Below are 21283 nucleotides of genomic sequence, written 5' to 3' on the forward strand. Positions count from 1 at the left end.
AGCCAACGGGCAGAAAAACTGTCTGTGGAAAATGTTCTGCTGCTGCACCGATAAATAAACCAACAGTTACTACATCAGAATTAATCCAAACGAGGAGAGCAGAGTCTCTGCTGCCTCCTCCATAGGACCTGTCAATCAATCCAGACCGGACTGTCAATCAAGTAGTCCCGCCCCCTGGCTTTGCAAAACTTTAACGCTCCATAAAAAAAATCAATACTGATTTATTTTAAGATCGGCCACCTGATCTCTCATTTTGACTATGAAAACTCACGAAAAAAAATGTATGTACAGTCTATGCACCGTACTCTGTTTAGCTCCACACTTGCTGATGACCACTTCCGGTCTCAGAAAATGAAAAAACGGACCTTTTTTCGTTTCTGTCTCTTACTGATTTTACTTTCTTGTCATTCTAAATATAAAACGAAAATCAAAGCATTTAAAAAAAATCGTATATCCCTTTTTGATCACGAAAAGAAAAAACGCCTTGTATTTCAATTTTAATTTTTGTATTTTAAAACGAAAATCAAATAACCACTCGTTTTTTGTTTTTCAATACCCGTTTCAGAACGGAAAATCCACTTACCAGATCCGTACACGGACCTCAAACACACGTTAAAAAGCTATCTCTGATTTTAGAAAGAAAACGTGCATAACTGGCCTAATGAAAAATGACTACTAATGCTAGTTTGTAACAAGAAAAAGTGTGTTGACCAAATAATGATAATACAGCAGAGCACTTTGACCAAAACCTCTGCTTCTACAATTGGGTTGCCAATGAAATCACAATGTGAGGGATAACCTCCTTAAACAGCATTCATTTTTGACAGTTTCGTCAATATTTTTGCAATACTTCTGTCTTCAAGTAAAGACCTGTCCTTGTGCCAGGTGTTTCATAAGCTGCTATCAGGGCAAACTCATCAAAATGTTCCAAGTACAGATTAGCTACAGTAAAAAAAAGAAGAAAACACGGAAGAAAGAAAGAAAAAAAAACTGTCTCACTGTTCGATATCTTTATTATGACACTTGCTTTATTAAATTGTTTAAGCAGGTAATTGTTTTGGAAATCTAATGGACTTGCAAGCAAATACTTCATGTCTAACCCAAATCTCAGGTGAACTGGGTCCTTGAAGCAGCCTATATGTAAAATAATAATTTCATTTTTTCATTTGATGCGTTCAGGTATGAAAAAAGCAAATTTTCTGCACATTCATTATTCCGTTATGCAGCTATGTACATGTTGGCCAGTTATGCAATACTCTCGCCCAACACAAGTCAAACGTAGAAAGCATGACAAAGTTTCCATTACAGTTAGAAAACATCCTTTTATAACTGACAAATGATGTAAGCATACAGAGAACATTCACGTGTCACTTGCCAGACAGCGTTCTCTGTCACCATGGTGCAGCCTGTTTCCTGGATGGATCTGTCTGGCTGCCCTTGTCCCCACTTGGTGAAGGTCAGAGGTCGCTTTTTCATGTCAAACTTAAAATCCCCCTCTGCCTTTTTATTGTTGATGCCGATCCAGGCCCTTTTATCATCTTCACCATACAACTGAGTCAGCATGCTGTTCTCCTCCTCGTTCTGTGGTAAAGCCAGCTCTAAGCCTCGTTGGGAACAGAAGTCTTCGGCCTTCGAGAAGGAGCCTCTCTCCTTGTTGGACACAAAGTATTTCTGACCAACCTTCCGGACAAAATCAAAGTTTATGGCTGGAAAAAAGAAAGGAGCAAGAAGTAAAATATATTTATTGAAATACAGGGCTCTGTCCACATAAACATGTTAAAGGAACATAGTTGGAAGTTTTAAATATTCTTTAATGTTTGCGGATAAGGCAAGCAGCAGAAGGAGAAAGTGGAAAAATGAGGGTACATCAGTAGTATGTATAAAAACAATTACACTGTCTATTCCATAAAGTTATATCTCACTAAAAAATAAACAAGTCTGTATTTGTGCGCATGAACATGTTTGCCTGCCCTTTACTTATCTCAACAACCATGTGATCACCTTTGAACAATGTTTGGTGACTACTTTAGGGCTTAGAAGTCATCAGTTAAATCAACAACATGCTGCAAATATGCAACTGACCAATCAAAGCATTTTCTGTAATCACTGCAAACTGGAAACAGTTTATTACACCAGTACCACTGCTAAACATGACCACATGAACTGAAAGTATCCTGGAGGGCTTCATCACGCAGGCTACATGATGATACTGAATATACATAGGCTGTTAGGATTATTGACAGTCACTGTTAGTCACTTGAATTAGATTTTTTCTTGACATCTAATCATCACCCCCATGTACAAAGTCATTTTTGCACTGCACTCTTATGGGAAAATGACATTACACCACACATCATGATACATATGTTTGATAACATTCTTTCTTCTGTTCTCTTTTTAAACCTTGTGGTGAAATGTTCTAAGCAACTGGATGAGAATCAAAAATGGAAGCTCCATTTTTATTTATACATAGAAGAAAAAGGATATGTGCAGTTAAAAATGAGTGAGCTCAAACATTTAAAGAGCTGTGATTAATAATCATCCACATGTATTCACTTCTTGTCACGCTCCTTATTGAATCTCAAACCACTTACCCAGGTATAAATCCGCCGCAGTCTTCTTTAAGCTTTCAACATCCCGGCCAAGAGGGCGGAAGTATTCTGGAGAGAAGCAAGCTGAAGTCAAGTCAACTTTAGTTATATACTACATTTAAAAAACTACCAAGGTTGACCAAAGTGCTTCACAGTTCAAAATACAAAACAAGACATAATCTGTAAGGAAATATACAGTGCAGGATAAACAATGCCATATATCAAGGTGTCAGCACTCAATTACAATTAAAAGCCAGAGAGTACATATGTGTCTTCAGTAGGCATTTGAAGGTATCAACAAAACCAAGTGGTTCTAATTAGAACAGGTAAGCGGTTTCACAGACTGGGTGCAGCCATGGAAAAGGCTCGGTCACCTCTGTTTCTGAGTCTGGATCTGGGAACGTTAAGGACCATCTGATTGGCCGACCTCAGCGCTAACACTGGAGCATGGACATAAAAGTTCAGATAAATATGAAGGTGCCAACCCATTTAACACCTTCAAAACAAGCAATAACATCTTAAAAAGAATTTGGAAGCAGACAGGAAGCCAGTGGAGCGAGGCTAAATCTGGAGTGATGTGCTCCCATTTCTTTGTCCGTGTTAGAAGCCGGGCAGCAGCATTTTGTAGCAGCTGGAGCCGACGAAGAGACGTCTGATCAAGGCCGATATACAGAGAGTTGCAGTAGTCTAGCCAAGATGTAATAAAGGCATGTATGACTCTGTCAGAGTTGTAGTGGGAGACATAGGGCTTTACTTTGGCCAACAGCCTCAATCTCAAAGAATCTGGTTTTGACAGCAGAACTGATTTGTTTGTCAAATTTGTGAAAAGTCACACTCCGATTTTTTGAGGAGGGTCAATTATAAATTTCCAGAGTTGGTGAATGCAGTTTATATGAGTTCATGCTTTTGTGTTGACCACTTGTATATGATCTGCATCTTGTCTAACAACTGGCACCCTGGAGAAGAAAAACGTTTCTACAATTAAAGTTATTCACCTGCATATTGTTCTACTACTGCGAGCTGCCTTACAATATATAATTACAATATATGCTATGAATAAAGTTGTTTGGAAAAAATAAGAACAAATCACCTCGTCCACACGAAACAGCTCTTCCAGGTCGCCCAACTGGTCCAACAAACCCCCATCGTCCTGGTCCAAATAAGAACAGGTAATAGGAAAAGAAAGAGGACTAAAAGCCAGATTCACAACACTCTGTTTGAAAGATGAAAGTGATGGGCAGATGAAAATCAGCTTCGGAGATTTGAGTCTAGCTAATTTCTGATTGTATGTTTTCTGATTTGTCTTGTGTTTTGTCTGCATACATATGTTAGTAAGTTAAACGTGTAAAATTTCTGGTCACAGGTGTCAGTTTTACCTTTTTGAGTCCAAAATCATCAAAGGGGGTTGAGGTCATGTCGATTTTTGCATTGTGTTTTTTCAAGCTGGTCTATGGAGCAATGTTTGAAGTGCTATAACTTGAGAAATAATGTAGTTAGACTCCTGCTGGCTCATTGATACATACATATGGATTTCAATGGTATGACCCTGCATTGATAGAAAAATACAAACCAGCTATATGATGGTGCAACTTTGTCAGAAAATGTCAGTGTTTCTGTCTAATCCGACATTCCACCAACCATAAAATGTTTATTGTTCAGCCTAAGAGACAGATTTTTTTTGCCTCTGATTGGCACCAATAGGAGCTTTAACAATGTAGAGTATGGTGCCAGCCAGAGGCAAACTATTGGAGAAAGGAAATATTAACATTTGTGGTTGATATTTGAACATGCAGTGAGCAGGTATGGGAGGTGAAACCACTCCAAAAGTGGAGTTAAATAATATTGTTAGTGTGTAAAAAAAACACAATTTTCTAACTCATAGTACTTCAAACAATTTTATGAAAAGTTGAACCAGATGCAATCACACGGATTTGTCAGACACAGACAGTTTTACTTGTTTTTGACTTCTTTATCAAGATCTGTTTTAATTCATTGTAACCTTGTTGGGAAAGAGTCAGTCACATGAGTCATTGTGTAGCAATAATACATGGTGCACTGATGTCAGCATTAATTCCCTGTTTTAAAGTAGTTCATGCCCAATTATTTGTGTAAAATGTGTTTCCCAGTTCTCTGTCTCTTGATACAATACTGATACCCATATGGATGAATTTTCCTGATGTCATGCAACTTGGGTGTATTTTTGTCAATATCTGTCAATAGGCAAAATGGCTTCAGCAGAGGATGTTCTGATAACATGTTCTGCTGGTGATAAATTTAGTTGTGGTGAATCTTGGTACAATCTGGAATAGACCAAAAAACTGAAACAGTGAGTTCCAGTGTTTCCATCAAAGACACACTTTGAGCATTGTTTATTATACATGTGAACAGTGTGATGTAAATTGTCTGCCACTGTTTCTTTCATACAGGGTGTTGTATCAAGGAATCTTTCACTTGATATTACAAGCATAAAATTAATTAAACGTGGATGTGATCGCTTATGGTCCTACTTTTCATGAAATAGTTTGAAGCACTGAGTTTGAAAATCATAACTTTTCTTTTCGCCAATTAACAATATTATTGAACTCTTCCGGTTAGGATCACTATTGGAATGGTTTCACCTATCAGACCTACTCAATGCATGTTCAAATATTAGGCACAAATGCAAAACACAAAGCTTTGATATTTTTTTTCTGACAATGTACAGCACCATATTCTACATTTTTGAAGCTGCTTTAGATGTCAATCACAGGAAAAACGTCACCGTATTAGCCTGAACAATAAAGGTTTTATGGTTGGTGGAATACTTTGAAAAGTGAAAATTTTTTGGACCGACTTTGCACCATCATATAACTGGTTCGTATTATTATATCAAAGCAGGGTTGTACCATTAAAGACCACATGTACATATCAATGAGCCAGAAAAATTCCATGACTCTGGCTACATTATTTCTCAAGTTATAGCACTTCAAACATTTCTCCACAAAGAGAACAATGCAGAAATTGACATGACCCCAGCCATCTTTGAGGATTTTTTACTCAAAAACTAATGTTGCCTATACCCCCAGATTTTACACAGGGTCAACTCAATCAATATTTACAACTTTTTAAAAAATCCCTCAAATTTTAAGTGGTCAGGCTTGGAGCATTCTGTGAAATGAGACAGAATGATGCACATTTCAAAATGTTTTTTATACAGGTATCAGCTTATTTGTTGCAATTCCTGAAAGGCTGAGCTGCATTTTTAAAAATGAAGAAAAAAAGACATGTTTATCCACTGATGAGAACAAAGTTGCATCAAGTGAAGACTTTGTGTAATTATGTTGACATGTGAGACCCTACACATCAATAGTTTTTCAAACTACTACTACACCATGCTAACAGTAATTTCTATCCTATTTAAGGAAAAGACATTAACACACTTTATTTTTTTTATATTGCTATTGTTGTTTTGTCTTCACCTTGTCTTCCATCTATACCAGGTGGTCCCGCAGGCCCAGGCTCTCCTCTATCACCTTTAGGACCAGGAGGACCTGGAAGCTGACTGTAGGCAGTAGAAGCCATCAGGCAGAGGATGTAGAGCAGGAGAGACAGCCTCATCTTCTGAATGCAGGATTAAAATCAATATAAATTATAGCTCATCATTTTTCTTTTTATAGTATTCATGTGAAAAAAAATATGTCAGTTAAGACAATGTGTAATCAGATTAGTTCATTTCACAGTTCAGACAGAAATAAATCTACTCTGATTGCAAATGATACGACCCGGGTAGTTTCCACGCTGTGACATTTTTAACACAAGTAAATAGTGATGTTATTCAGAATGCATTAGTAATCTTAATCGAGAACTAAGCGGTAATCAAAAAGAAAGACACTTACAGGGCAAAATTATCTCCGAAATGTGTTCCTTCGTTGCTGTTTCCAAGCACAAATGGCAACAAAGGTAGTTCAAAGTGGAATTTATGAGAGATCCAGCCCACAGGAAATGAGAAGCAGTTGAACAATATGGAAGCTCACTCACAAAACAGAAGCAGAGATTCCACATGGTCTGAGAACAAAGAGCCTGTTATGATGACAGACTCAGTTTTTTTTGTTTGTTTTTACTTTCAAAGCAAAACATGTTGGAATACTCAAGTTTTTAGCACTTGAAAGTACTAATGTGTTACTTGAGGTCAGATTGTGTCGTCACTGTCCGGGGTTTCATCTCCTGCACATTCAGTCTTCAATGCCATCGACAGACACTCAGCCTAACAACAGCTTTCTTCAACAATGTCTATATTTTTGCAAGTTTTGATCTTGATCATTAAAATAATCACAACTGTAAAGTATAGAACATGTAGGAACTTGCAAACATGAGATGCATGGACAGATGGAGAGTAAAGTAGGGAGGGAAAGAGATCAGAAACTGACACAGAGACATCATTTGGTTTTGTAACTAGATAAAAATTAGTCTGATATTCTGCTTAAACAACACGTTTCAATTTTCACTTGGTCTTTGTATGTAGAAACGTTTTGCCTGCCAGTGTTACTGTTACTCGGTTGGCAGTTATACAATCATGAGGTGGTAATTCAAGTTTCTGTTATTGTCCTGTGTTTTGTCTGCATCAAGATGTCGGTATGCTTTTGCCAGTTATGTAAAGAAATATACATTACACAGTGTAAATTAAGCTCCACTGGACTCTTTGATGAATGAACCTGTGAGACAATAACACTGCCATGCACTTCATTGTGGTATACGCTTACAGGGTACATCATCTTGTGTATGTCCTTGTTGTATACTTTTTTCTTCCACAAAACTGTCTCTGCAGCAGCAACAATGACATGCTGATTATGTGTTCATGTTTCTCAAGCATGGACTAACTTTTATAGATGTGTTTTAGAAAACTGTGATATGTGACTGTATTTTTGTAGAACAGGTTTCTTAAACTGGGTCCATTAAGCAGTTTTCCTTGTAAAGCCCACAGAGATGAGAATAAGTTTGACAGCACCATTGTGAGTCCTAACATTAAATGATGACAATTTGACAAGTCAGTCTTGTGTCTAAGTAAACACCCTGATCGTTTTTACATGATGGTCAGGACAGTGGTCTTCCTGGATGGAACCTGGTTTCATTCCTTCATCACTTTCAATGCAAGACAAGTCTTAATGGAACCCTATTGGACACAAGTAAAGACTGCAGCAGGAGAAGATTAAACAGAGAATATATGTGGATCTTCTGTGGCCTCTAAAAATCGCTGTATGATTGACAAGACCTTCTTATAATAGCTGACAAATGATGTAAGCATACAGAGAACATTCACGTGTCACTTGCCAGACAGCGTTCTCTGTCACCATGGTGCAGCCTGTTTCCTGGATGGATCTGTCTGGCTGCCCTTGTCCCCACTTGGTGAAAGTCAGAGGTCGTTCTTTCATATCAAACTCAAAATCCCCACCTGCCATTTTATTGTTGACGCCGATCCAGGCCCTTTTATCAACTTCACCATACAACTGAGTCAGCATGCTGTTCTCCTCCTCGTTCTGTGGTAAAGCCAGCTCTAAGCCTCGTCGGGAACAGAAGTCTTCGGCCTTCGAGAAGGAGCCTCTCTCCTTGTTGGACACAAAGTATTTCTGACCAACGCTCCGGACAAAATCAAACGTTATAGCTGGAAAAAAAAAGTGCACAGAAAATCAAGTTTATATCAACAAGTGAACACATTTGCTTTGAATCCAAAACTGTATTGTATTATTGGATCTGACATTTCTTCACCTGAAAATAACTCTTCCACTGTGGTGAAATCCATAGCTTTGTCCACAAAACAACATTGTAGCTACTTTTTACTCAGTGAAGATTGCAGTGTTCAGTGTTTGGTGTCAAATAAAAACATACTTAAAACATTAATGATTCTTTATGTGTATGTAGATTGCCTATTCCATTTTACTGTTGTACAAGGCTACATTCATGATATGTATATACATTACCAGTCAAAAGTATTAGAATGCAACAATTTTTTTTTTTTTTTTGGAAATTTAGGCAGTTCAAGCCAAATGAATAGCTTGAAATGGTGTAAAGGTAAATGATGAACTGCCAGGTCCAAAAATGGTAAGGTTACCCACAACTGAAAAAGTAATGTACATTTCAGAATTACACAAAAATGCCTTTTCAGGGAAGAAGAAATGGGTTAACTTTAAACTGTTCTGTAGCAATGGAGCTTGATCAAGCCTTGAAAGTTGGTGCTACCAATTCCTACAAGTGTCCCAGCTTTTCTTGATTACTTACAACTCCCTCTGTCTGCATAAATGTAGTGTTGGAACACACCGTGGCACCATACCCTCAAGAGCATTATTTGAACAGTATTGAACTGCACAAAATAGTGTGTCGCTACAAAAAAGGTAAGGAAAAGGCAATTGCCAATAGACGAGACACAGACCATCGTAACACGTAAAAATATAGATCTTTCCTACAGAGAAATTGCAAAGAAAGTCAAGGTGTCAGTCAGTACAGTTTTCTTCACTATCAAAAGGCATTCAGAAACTGGGGGAAACTCTGACAGGAAAACGTCTGGAAGACCTAAAGCCACCACAGAATCAGAAGACAAGTTTCTGAGAGTCAACAGCTTGGTGATAGGTGGCTCACAGGACAACAGCTTCAAGCACAGTTTAATAGTGGTCGTAGTAAGCAAGTCTCAATTTCAACTATGAAGAGAAGAATTCCAGTTGCAGGTTTGACAGGTCGAGTTGCAGCAAGAAAGACATTGCTAAGATGTCAGAACAAGAAAAACAGGCTTGCCTGGGCCATGAAACACCACCAATAGACTACTGAAGACTGGAAGACGGTCTTATGAACTGATGAATCAAAATTTGAAATCTTTGCTTCATCAGGCAGGATTTTTGTACGCCGTTGAGTGGAATAAAGGATGGTTCCTCAGTGTGTGGCATCAACTGTCAAACATGGAGGAGGAATCATCGTGATCTGGGGCTGTTTCACTGGATCCAGGGTCAATGACTTGTACAGAGTGAGCAGTAACCTGAACCAAAACGGCTTCCACAGCATTCTGCAGTGCCATGCAGTACCCTCTGGTATGTTCCTAGTTGGTCAGGGGTTCATCCTACAGCAAGATAATGACCCATAACATAAGTCCAAGCTATGTCAAAACTACCTTCGGAAAAAAGAACAAGATGGTAAGCTTGAAAACATGGAGTGGCCAGTGCACAGTCTCCAGACTTACACTATATGGGGCTGGTTTGGGATGAACTGGACAGAAGAGTGAAAGCAAAGCAACCTACAAGTGCCACACATTTATGGGAACTTCTGCAACAGAGTTGGGAAGAGATTTCTGAAGAATATTTGATTTCCATTGTGCAAAGAATGCCACGAATGTGTTCAACTGTTATGTCTGCCAAAGGTGGCTACTTTGATGACTGAAAAGTTTAGAATGCAGTTAGTTTCTAAACTGATTTTTTGGAAAAATTTTTTTTTACTTCATTTATTAATTTGTTCTATGCTTTCATTTCAGAGTACAATGAGAAATTAACATACATAACTGAGGTGTTCTAAAATCTTTGACCAGTAGTGTATATAGTGAGCTTCTTGTTTTCCTTCTTCTTGATGATGCTGTCACTTTGCATTGTTGTCTATTACTAATGCCTTCTTCTACAGTTTATCAACCACTACAATGTCTGGTTGATTAGCCACCACCAGTCTGGATTTGGAAGTCCCAAGGATCTTGACTCAGTCATTCTCTACCACCTTTGGAGGTGTCTTCTATTTTGATCATGGGTACTGTCAGCCCATTCTCGGAGCAGATGTTTCTGTACACTATCCCAGTTACTTGCTTATGTGCTACATGTATGTTGTGCTGCCTGCATCTTACAGCCTGCTGTTATGTGCTGGACTGTTTCAGGTGCATCTTTGCGCAACCGACACCTGGGGTCCCGCCTGGTGTGGTAGACCCAGGCCTGTATTGATCTTGTGCTGAGCACCCGTTCTTGTGCTGACATGATTAGTACCTCTGTACTGTCTTTCAGATCAGCTTTTTCCAACCACTGACATGCTTTCTCAATATCAGCCACTTCCTCTATCTGTCGGTGGTACATAGCGTGCGGGGGCATGTCCTTCCGTGATGGTTCTTCTTCTGCCTTCTCATTATCTGGTTTCTGTTGCCCGAGGCATTCATATAGCAGGTTATCACAGATGTATTCCTGATCTTTCATTCTGGATTGTGGCTGTAATTTTCACTAGTCCTCGGCCTCCCTCCTTCTGCTTTGTGTACAGTCTCAGGGTGCTAGACTTGAGATAAAACCCTTCATACATGTGATGAGCTTCCCTGTCTTGATGTAAATGGAATCTATCTCTTCGCCCAATTATTATACCCGTTGGGGTATCTGATCACTGTCCATTAAGCTGATTTCTCAGGACCTGCCTCATCCTCTATAGGTATGTGGCTGTTGCTGACTTCCTTGCGGTCACCTCATGGTTTCCATTTGCCTGTGAGACTCCAAGGTATCTGTAACTGTCCTGAACATTTGCTTTGCTGCCTTCTGGTAGTTCAACCACTTCAATCTGATCACCGTTGTCCAGTCAAATGACATTCCAGTGCCGTTGCTGTAGATCCTGGTGATATAGATCAGTGAGTCAATGTCCTGCTCATTTCTGGTGTACAACTTGGTGTCATCTATGTAGAGGAGATGGCTTGTAGGTCGTTCCATTTTGGAACCAGTATTCAAGGCCACTCTTTGTGTTGATAAAGTACTAGTACTGGTGTCGAAGCTGGTGACGAAGAAGCTGCTGCTGGTGTTGGAGAGGATGCAGGGGAGCTTGGGGGCTCCATGACGAAGGTGGAGCAGGCTTCGCATGTGGAAAGGGATTCTTGAACAGAAATAAACACTCAACTTAAGTACACAAAAAACACGACACTGTAATTTGTGAAAAAAAAAAACAGTAAGACCACTAGTTTAGTTCGTCAGATGATGTTGACATGCTGACTGAAGTATTCGCATCTGAGAGCAAAACGTAAGAAACATTAGCACACAATACAAGCAGGGCATGGAGTTAGCGTTGATGGCTAACTAGCTAGCTTATTGTCTACATACAGGAGACAACGACGTTACTTTCAAAATATACCTGTTTGCTTAAAGTGATCTTGCCACCAATGGGATAAATAATGTAAAAGTTTCTTGATGTCACAAAACTCTGACCATCCTCGAACGTCTCCAATAATGCAGCAGCAGAATTGAGGCCACTCTCCCTCCCGTTGCTCGCCGGTGTGGTGCCAGTAAATAACCAGTTCCAACACCTCCTGGTTGGCCCACACCGGCTGTTGTGGTCCTTGATGGACCGATAGTCACTTTTTTCTTAGTTTTTTCAGCTTTTCCCTACACTACTTCATTGTCCTTCTGTATCCGTGGGCAGCCATCCGCTCTGAGACCTCCTGATAAACTTTCTCGGTGCGAGCCGCACTGTCCAGCTCCCTCTGTATTCTTTGATCCACCACCAAAGATAGAAAAGTCTCGACCTCTTCATTTGCCCACGGTACAGGTCTGGCTGTCATATTAAAATTTTGAAGAACAGAGAGATCCATGAAGAGCAATGTGCACCGTCGCCGTTTACATTTTTTTTTTTTTTTAATGCCCGGTTTGGTTTTCATGCAGGCGTTGTTCTCGTGTGTTGTCACTCCTTGTCCAATCAGTGACCTGCACTCTGCAGACATCACATTATGGGCTCGCTTCAGCTCGCTTGGAACCTCAGCCGAGTAGGTACTAAAAATAGTACCTGGTACAAGGTACTAGTCCTGATGGAAACCCTCACAAACCAAGACGAGTCGAGTCATGTCGCGCCGAGTAGGTGCTTATGGAAATGCAGCTCTAGTTAACTGGGTTCAGGCCTATGCAGAACAGCAGAGCTTCTCCTTGGTATATGTCACACTTGATGTTAATCTATGCAGTTGGCTTTGAATTGGCCTCTAGTGTTGTTTTCTACAGTCCCCTACAGTCCCATTGAGTTCTTGATGAAGGCTCTTAGTGTTCTGTTGATGTTATACTGTTCCAAGCATTCTGGCATCCATGTGTGTGGGGTATTGAGTCGAAGGCTTTCCTGTAGTGAATGCATGCAGTGCACACATTGTTTTGCTCTGGTCTTACTGTCTCAAATGACCGCTCTGTCATCAAATCATTATGATTACTGAATTAAACATTTTTAGAATTTTCTACATTCTGCATGTGATTTGTCGTCATGGTTTTGCTGTACCCCTGCAAAAATGATTGCTTCACTGTGCATACTTCTCTCTCTTTTTCTAACAACAACTTTCAGAGTAGCTACCTACCACACTGAAAATTCTAAGTTTTGTTGAAGATTTCGATCGTTTAGCGCGAGTGGCCTGCTGTTTTTTGGTCAATTATTCATTTTAATGTCAGTGCCATGATTAATCAACATTTACATGTGTTCATCTGTAACTTTTCTTTGTGGACCTTGAATGGGACACTTACCCAGGTCTAACTTCGCAATGGTCCTCTTTAAGGCTGCAACAACATTCCGGGAAACAAAGTTGGAGGACTCTGAATTTAAAAACAAAAAAACAACAAAAAAAGTTCTTATACCAAACTTATTTTCAGTTGTAAATTAAGCCCATTAATAAGTTCAATAAAGAAGACTTGTTCACTGACATTGTGTCTCCAAAAAATAAAATGCACCTTGCAATGTAATGAAAACCAGTTTAAAAGACCATGCAATAACTATTAATTAGGGCTGTCAAAATTAATGCGTTAATCACCATGATTAATCTGATTAAAAATTTTAACACAATGCATCTGCAGTGCAGAATGACTCAAAATCCCTGAAACGTGTCTGGCTACACTTTTCGGGCAGTTTGTCCAAGTAGACTTTTCATCATGCATTCCGCTGTACATGCGCAAATGGACAGTTGATCTGACCGGCAGTGGCAGAACCAAGCAACTCAAAATGGAAAATGCTAAGCCAGGGGTCACTAACTGCCGGTCCGTGGTCCGGATCCAGTCCCAGATGCAGTCATATACGGACCCAGACCTGTAATCAATAAATTGTAATGGGATTTTAAGTTTGACAGGTAGCTCCTATTTTACTGGCACAGCCTTTCCAGTGTTTACGGCATATGTTATCAGGTCAGGAACACAGATCAATCACATACGAGTTCAGCGGTCCATGACGCTACTCAGCCAATGAAGTCTCTGCACTGCAGCTGCTAAACATCGCAGCTGCGTTCAGAAAACAGGCGAGGGACAGATGAGAGGAGGACAGACAAAAAAGAAAAATAAATCAATCGACACCGAGAGGAAAAAGCCCTGCACATGTTGACCATGTTTGGCTCAACATACAGCTGTGAGGCAGCTTTCTCCACTATGAATATAATCAAAACTAAATATCATTCCAGACTCACCACTGAGCTCCAAATGTATTTGAGAATGACCTTGAAACCATTCAGGTCACAATTCAAAATACTGGCAGGGCAAGCTACAGATCAGTTCTCCCATTAAGCAGCAGAGATATAAGGGAAGTGATATAAGACAGGAAAAAAATTAAAAGTGTTGTTAAAGATGTATATGAGTTGGTTCAGGATGTTCAGTCATTATTTTTTCAAGCTCTGCATTTTATTTTAAGATGTACAGTTATATCAAAAGTTATTGATTGATAAATATTGTCAAAATGTTTTTGAACCATACTGACTTTATTTGATTTGACGGTCAGTTATTGATTACATGCAGATGCTAACAAAACTGCTAGGTTGCATCGATGGATATCACACTAGTTCAGGTTAGACATTATGATGTTCCGGACCTTTGCTTTAATACATTTCCTTTGAATGAATTTTAGTTGAATACCCCTGTGTTAAACAGCACGTTAGCCCTCTCAGTGGGAAATTTGAATACAAAAAAACCCCAAGACGGAACAGTCGACCGATTTACAGTAATATGCACACTCTGCAGGAAGCAGTTTTCTTTTCACCAAAGCACAGGTGTTTAATAAACACATAAGTGCATATATACACACACACACACACACACACACACACACATATATATATATATATATATATATATATATATATATATATATATATATATATATATATATATATATACATATATATATAATAGATTTATATATATGCAATAGATGCAATTAATATAGATTAAAAGTGAAGGATATTTAATTGTGATTAATCAAAATTAATCCACAGCATCCCTGTGATTAGTCTGATTAAAAATCTAAATCGTTTGACAGCACTACTATTAATGTTTTGTTCAGAATATTTCACAGATGTGTTGATTCACTGCTGAGGAGACATGAGATGCCGATTTGTTTTTTTTTACAAGTATGAAATGTCATATTAATGCTTACAGTTTAGTCCAGTGAGTTCAGTATCATATTTTGAGAGAAGAGTGTCAAGAGTCAAAGGCATTCACAGTATAGAGAACATTGTAAGATGATGCAGAATAACAATGATGAAATGGAGAAAATGGAAAGTTGTAAAGGATAGATTTTTTAAGGTATGGCCTTAAAATGAGACAACAGAAGTGAATCAACACCCGTTTATTGTTTGTCTGGTTGTTTGTTGCAGAACTGGATGCAATTTATGGGATTTTATGTTTTTGTTTAAACCGCTTGTGTATATATCTGCACATTGTCTAACAACTAGCACGTGTGGTGAAAAAAAAAATACAATAAAAGTGATTCAACTGCATATTGTTCTGCTGACACAAGCTGAGTTGCAATATATGAAATATTGCTATTACTCAAACAAATTAAAAAAAAGTCAAGTTCATAAATAATATTCACCTTGTTCACAGTCTTCAACATTTCCAGGTTGTCCAGGAGATCCAATCAATCCATGCAACCCATCTTTTCCTGGGTTCAAATAAGAACAAGTAAAAAAAAAAAATTTTTTTTTAAATATGCATAAAAATCCAAAACACCGGAAAATAAGAAAAACTAAATGCTGGATAGTTGAAAATCACAGTGGCGACTGTACTCATCTACTGTCTTTAGTGGGATGAAATGTAAAATTTTTGCCTGAGGATGGCACTAGATGAAAAGTCTTGTTGTTACAAGTCAGACGAGTTCATCCTCTGGGGAACATGAAGGTTTTTAGAGATTTATGTGTCCTTATTTATGTATTTATTTATTTACCTAAATGTGATGGTAGATGACAAGGAACACAGTGGCCATTGTACACAGTTGGAATCAAAACAGCACATTTTTCATGATGGTTTATATGCAGGTATCAGCTGATATAAACCATCAGCTGACCACCATGGGGCAGCTGGGGCTCAGATGGTAGGGTGGGTTGTTGATCGAAAGGTTTGATCCCCGACCTTGGGAAAGACATTGGACCCCAAGTTGCTCCCAATGGCAAGCAGACAAGGCATGGAAGCTCTGTCACCACTGGTGTGTGAATGGGTGAATGAGAAATACATTGTAAAGCGCTTTGAGTACCTAAGGTAGAAAGAGCTCAGAATGTCATCAAGGACAGTTCACATCACGGTTCTCAGCTTTTTGATCTGTTGCCCTCTGGAAGGCGCTACAGATGCATTAAAGCGAGGACAAACAGACTTAAAAACAGCTTCTTTCCGAGAGCCATCATCACCCTGAACTCTCACATGTCTCATGTCTCACACCCAGCCAACAATATAATGTGAAATGTGCAATATACACCACTACCTCATTTACTTTGCTATTTATATTCACACTGTTATTTATATGTATATTTGTAAATAGACTGTTTTGCACTATTTTTTAAGATTTCTTGCACTGAAAAGGAGAAGCTTTTCAATTTCGTTATGCACTGTATAATGACAATAAAGCATATTCTATTCTAAAGATGTTATGTAAGTGCAAACCATTTTACCATTTGATATGCTACACTTCCTGAAAGGCTGAACTTTAATTCTAAAAAAGGGTTCATCCTTTGATAAGAATAATGTCGCATCAAGTGAAGACTTTGCATAATAAGGAGGACATGTGAGAAACTTAACACAGATGAGGCTGAGCAATGTGTCGCCTTGTCACACCAGTGAGACAAACTTCCCCATTTAAGGCTGAAAACCAGCTTTTCAAACTGCACCACAGCACCCCATGCGACAATCATCTTGTTTAGGACATGACACTCACACACTTTAAACACACATTTGCTTGCAATGGTGTGCCAAACAATTCAATTCAGCATGACAAAGTCACAAGTATTCTGAGAGAGTGAGAACAGTTATTATAAAGTCAAGGTGAATGTCTTTCACTTTCAATACCTGGCAGTCCTGATGGTCCTGCTGGTCCCATAGGCCCAGGCTCTCCTCTCTCACCTTTAGGACCAGGAGGACCTCGAAGCTGACTGTAGGCAGTAGAAGCCATCAGGCAGAAGATGTAGAACAGGAGACGCAGTCTCATCTTATGTCGTTGATAATTTTCCTACAGGGAGTTTCCATATAAAATTTTTTTTTTCATCAGTTAATGCAAAGATTAGGTGAATAACTGATTTGCATAATTTAATAAATAAAAAACATTAAAAAAAATCGTGTATTTTGAATATTACACCTCCAAAAATTTCCACTTTGTAACAATTTAAAAAAAATAATTCATTGAATTTAAACAGCAATATTAATATTATCTAATATTAGGAAAAGAAAAGAAACTCACAGTCTAAACAGGAAATATCTCCAAAATGTGTTGCTTCTTTGCTGTTTCCGAACACAAGTGGCAAAGAAAGTAGTTCAAAGTCAGATATATAAGAGATCCAGCCCACAGGAAATGAAAAGCAGTTGAAAAACCTGGAAGATGACTCCCAAAACAGAAGCAGAGATCCCACATGGTCTGAGAACAAAGAAACTGTAGCAAGAATAGATTCTTATTTCCTTTTTTTCCTTCCTTTTACATACTAAAGCCAAAGTTGGTCGGGTTTCCAAATTTTACTGTTTAAAAATCATAACATTATTCCCCCAAGTTTCCAAGTAGAGCTCCTTTCTGCTGCTGATTATTCCTGAGCATACTGACCAGAGAAAAGAGCAGGGTAGTGTCTTGCTTGAGACCCTTATTTTTCACATAGATGAAGGTACCCCTCTCACCCTCTGTTAAGATGTAACTTTTGAGCAGCTTAACCAAAATAAAACTTTGAGTGGTTCTGGGTATTGAAATTTACATGTTTAGCCAAATTTAGCCACTTTTAATAAACCTATAAAACCGTGTCCACATCAAGCAAGATCAAAGGTCCATAGCAACCCTGAGAGCCCTGAGAAAATGTTGTTGAAAGTTAAAATAGTTTTATGAATATCAGGTCATTACTGAGGCAAAAACCTTTAAGTCTGGCCTCCAGGTGGCACCAGAGAAAAGATTATGTTATCCTAATTCTGACAGATTTAACTTCTGATGCACACGAAGGGATTCCTGTATTTAAAAGTCATTGCAACATCATAATTGCTCTCTTTTTAATGCTGTAGTCATTTTTTTTAACTTATATGTAAGTGGGCTGAAAAGTAGAAGGTAAAACAAGAAGGACATTTACATTCTCTTTAAAAACATACAGTGTAATGAGGCTTGATATTCAATGCAAAAACTGTATTTAAAAATGTTTGAGAGAAAAAAACTAAATAAGGTGGCCATGTGGAGTCAGCCCAGCTGGAATAGAAACAAAAGTTCCAAAAGTGTAATGGGAGGTGACACAGAAGGTCTGAAGTGGATGGGAGCAGATCAGCGACATTTAGGCTAAAGCAACGAACCTAATGGAGCTGTTGTTGAAACATTAGCTGTGGTTCTAGGTTTAATATGGGTTTAATGCTGTAGTGTCTGTGTCGAAGTCACAAGTTAAACCCCAACTGCTGCATCCTCAGACCCTGCTGTTCAATAATTAACAGTTGTCATTTCCATTGAGGTAAATGTGTGTGTCAGTCACCTTTAAAGAGGGTAACAGTCATTCTGCTACTGAAAAACATAGGAACTGCAAGTAATCCTGCAGTCTGAGAACAAATTGCTCTGTTAGGGTGAAATTCTACAAGAAACTATTTAGGATACAGTGGAGCTTGGTCAATAAGGGCTTTTTATTCGAGGAGAAGGATTTTAAATTCTATTCTTGGTTTTACAGGGAGACACTGAAGAGAAATTAATATGGGAGAAACACACAGCAAGTTTCCTCAGTGCTCCGGTTGCAGCATTTTGCATCAACAAAAGGTTTTTCTGAGAGTTACTGAGACATCCAGATGACAATCTTGCATTTCTATTTGAAACACAAAGAAAAACCTCGTAGTTGAGTGTAAATTCATCTGCTTCATGAAACAAAAGCCTGCTAGAACTGCACAGGAAGTCAGAAATGTTGTCCCAGATGCAAGTGAACATGTTTCATTGTCAATGACCATAAGATACCAACCGTTGCTAAGCAGCAAACGCAGAAGGTTTGAGACCGCAGTTCAAAAAATAAAGAAAGAAACCAAGGCATTTGTGGAACAACATGCTCCCAGCTGATGAAACTAAAATCAGCTCCTATCAAACAAAGGAAAGAAGTGTGGGGGAGGGACAAAGCAACAGCTCATGAGCCAAAATACCTCATCTGTCCAACATGGTGCTGGTTCTGTTGGGCATCTATGGCTGCTGCTAGAACAGCCATTTATTGATGATTTCACTGCTGGGAGAAGCAACAATTTTGTATATGACATAGAAACTAGAAGAAAATCTGACTCTTAGACTTCAACAACAGATGCATGAGACTGTAGAATTCATTGTGGATGAATTTTATTTGAGGTTTGAATTCTAAACATTTTGTGCAAAGAAATAACAAATACTGTGGTCATGCATCTGTTGTATATTTTTCAGATATTTTCAATTTCTAGACATAGACTAAAACCTCTTTGATACAAGTAACCAACTTTAGGGATATAAAAGTGAATTACAGTGTAATAATTACTTGGACTATTTATAATACCTGGACCAGAATCAGAAGACACTAAATTTGGGAGGAGCCACTGTACTGAGCAACAATAATGAGGCAACCGCAGGGGTAATAGTTGAGTAGCCACTCGTATAATTTTTAACAGTGGATAAAACAAGTTGTCTGATTTGTACAGAATACAAAATAATAACCCAAACAGTAAGACAATAAGAAAAACCCAGTGTGCACACTTGAAACCAAAAATGTCCGTTGGGGCCCTTAAGTAAAATAGGTGTTGTTGTAGGTTTTCCTGTTGTAGGATTATTGCAAGTTCACCTGATTCCAAAGGTCTTTGTAGTGTAATGTAAATGTATAATATGTGTGTGTGAATGAGTACGTGGATATCTTCTCAGTGCTGATCTTTCTTCAGGGTAGTTGGCTCACCATCTGTTACAGCAGGAAGTTTGTCCTGAACCTCAGACTCTTCAGTCCTCCAAAAAACCTGACCTGTAGACAGGTCACACAATTTACATTCAACACCATATTGTTTTACATTCATCCAACATACCAAATTACTCTCTTTTCCCTTTAAATTGGCATTAGGAAAATAAAACACTTCCTCTTTAATTACATACACATCAGCATAAAATAATGAACACAATGTGCATATGTCCAGAAGTACTGCACCATTATTCACTTCAGTTCACTCTCATAACCGTAATATCACCACTGCCTTCGTTCAACACCTGCAAAAACAAGAGGAAAAGAGCACCAGAGCAGCTAAAAAGGCACATTTCTCACCGTTGCTCTCTGTGTATCAAGGCGGAGCACGCCGATGTTGGACCTTGCTGCGGCTCTCTGGGTGAAAGGCAAGTGGTTAGCCTGTTAGGCACAGAGCTAGCATTAGCATAGACAACGACGGTAAGCGTCAACAAGGTTTTTTTCTCCGCTGGATAATTGACTCGTCTTACCGACGTAACTCTCTCCTTCGTTCAGTCACTTGGCTCCGGACCTCCACTGGGTAAGTGCTCCAACTGTTTTTTTTTTTTCTTTTCAGAGGTAAACTCCGAGGTTTTATCCTGGTTTTCTCTTCCTCTTAGCATGCTACTTCCCTCGTTTCTCTGGCTGACATCAGAAGGGACCGGAAGAGCAGCGCGCCTGCACTTCACCTCTGAGCCGACAGGCTGAGCGTGGCCTGCGTAGCCTCTGATTGGCTGCTGAGAGCTAGGTACCTCACGTGTGACCATGTGAGCTGAGCGGTGCATTCAAATGCAACAGGACATCTAACACTTTACCGATGCGAAACAAATAAAGATAAAGAAAATAAACAGTCTCTCTTCTGTGATTGTACTCAAATAACTGTGTGTGTGTTTTTTTTTTACACGTGGCTACATACAACTTTGTGGACAATGACATTAAGCATCTGGTGTTTACTTTGACATGGGCTGACTGACGTTTGAGACTCCATGTTGCCAGAAAGTGCTCTGTCTGTTTCTGTGGTGCGCTACAGATTGTAACACATTGCCCCACATTTCAGATCAGCAATAAGATTTAAAAGAGAGTGACACTGAAGCACATTATGAACTATGCGCAAGATCCATGAAGAGACCAAGATCTGAACCTGTGTCGCCACTACAACTCACAGGGTAGCGGGGCGTCGGTCTGCCTGCCAGGAAGGCCGTCTGCAGACAGATACTCAAACCACAACAAGCAAGCAGATATATACTGTAACTCACACAGATACATACAGAACATTTTGAAAGTAAGTGGTAAGTATTTATATAGCGCTTTACACTATACCCAAAGCGCTTTACATTATACATCACACTCACACACTGAT

The 21283-nt window shown here is 39.0% G+C and overlaps 2 protein-coding genes across 11 annotated transcripts; both read right to left on the reverse strand.

Annotated features, from left to right (window-relative positions):
- Nucleotides 1-995: 995 nt before the first annotated feature.
- LOC111578841 (mannose-binding protein C-like) lies at nt 996-7148 on the reverse strand. Of its 3 annotated transcripts, none has more exons than XM_055009442.1 (5): nt 6467-7148; nt 6050-6188; nt 3682-3741; nt 2595-2675; nt 996-1706 (listed from the first exon to the last, which is right to left on the reverse strand). In XM_055009442.1, the coding sequence occupies exons 2-5, from the start codon at nt 6186-6188 to the stop codon at nt 1324-1326; spliced, it is 663 nt and encodes a 220-aa protein (XP_054865417.1). In that variant the 5' UTR covers nt 6467-7148; the 3' UTR covers nt 996-1323. The 3 variants fall into 3 exon arrangements, with proteins under 3 accessions (XP_054865417.1, XP_035811190.2, XP_054865416.1); XM_035955297.2 differs by having other exon boundaries at nt 2595-2660; nt 6050-6191; XM_055009441.1 differs by having other exon boundaries at nt 6050-6191.
- Nucleotides 7149-7295: 147 nt separating this feature from the next.
- On the reverse strand, nt 7296-20573 carry LOC111578838 (mannose-binding protein C-like). 8 transcript variants are annotated; one of them, XM_055009436.1, is made up of 9 exons: nt 20415-20572; nt 20245-20325; nt 19888-19950; nt 19121-19200; nt 17226-17266; nt 16838-16997; nt 15375-15443; nt 13049-13117; nt 7296-8229 (listed from the first exon to the last, which is right to left on the reverse strand). In XM_055009436.1, exons 6-9 carry the CDS (start codon nt 16974-16976, stop codon nt 7844-7846), a joined length of 663 nt encoding a protein of 220 aa, XP_054865411.1. In that variant the 5' UTR covers nt 16977-16997; nt 17226-17266; nt 19121-19200; nt 19888-19950; nt 20245-20325; nt 20415-20572; the 3' UTR covers nt 7296-7843. The 8 variants fall into 8 exon arrangements, with proteins under 8 accessions (XP_054865411.1, XP_054865414.1, XP_054865412.1 ...); XM_055009439.1 differs by having other exon boundaries at nt 20245-20301; nt 20415-20566; XM_055009437.1 differs by lacking the exon at nt 19121-19200.
- Between the last annotated feature and the right edge of the window lie 710 nt (nt 20574-21283).

The sequence above is a fragment of the Amphiprion ocellaris genome, chromosome 3 (assembly GCF_022539595.1).
Source record: "Amphiprion ocellaris isolate individual 3 ecotype Okinawa chromosome 3, ASM2253959v1, whole genome shotgun sequence".
NCBI lineage: Eukaryota > Metazoa > Chordata > Actinopteri > Pomacentridae > Amphiprion > Amphiprion ocellaris.

Coding starts and splice junctions, on each gene's coding strand:
- LOC111578841 (XM_055009442.1), bottom strand. CDS start 6,188: ATGAGGCTGTCTCTCCTGCTCTACATCCTCTGCCTGATGGCTTCTACT. Junction 3,742..6,049: donor TGGTATAGATGGAAGACAAG/GTGAAGACAAAA, acceptor TATTTGGACCAG/GACGATGGGGGTTTGTTGGA. Junction 1,707..2,594: donor TGCGGCGGATTTATACCTGG/GTAAGTGGTTTG, acceptor TCTTTTTTCCAG/CCATAAACTTTGATTTTGTC.
- LOC111578838 (XM_055009434.1), bottom strand. Junction 15,444..16,837: donor AGGACCATCAGGACTGCCAG/GTATTGAAAGTG, acceptor ATTTGAACCCAG/GAAAAGATGGGTTGCATGGA. Junction 8,230..13,048: donor CATTGCGAAGTTAGACCTGG/GTAAGTGTCCCA, acceptor TTTTTTTTCCAG/CTATAACGTTTGATTTTGTC.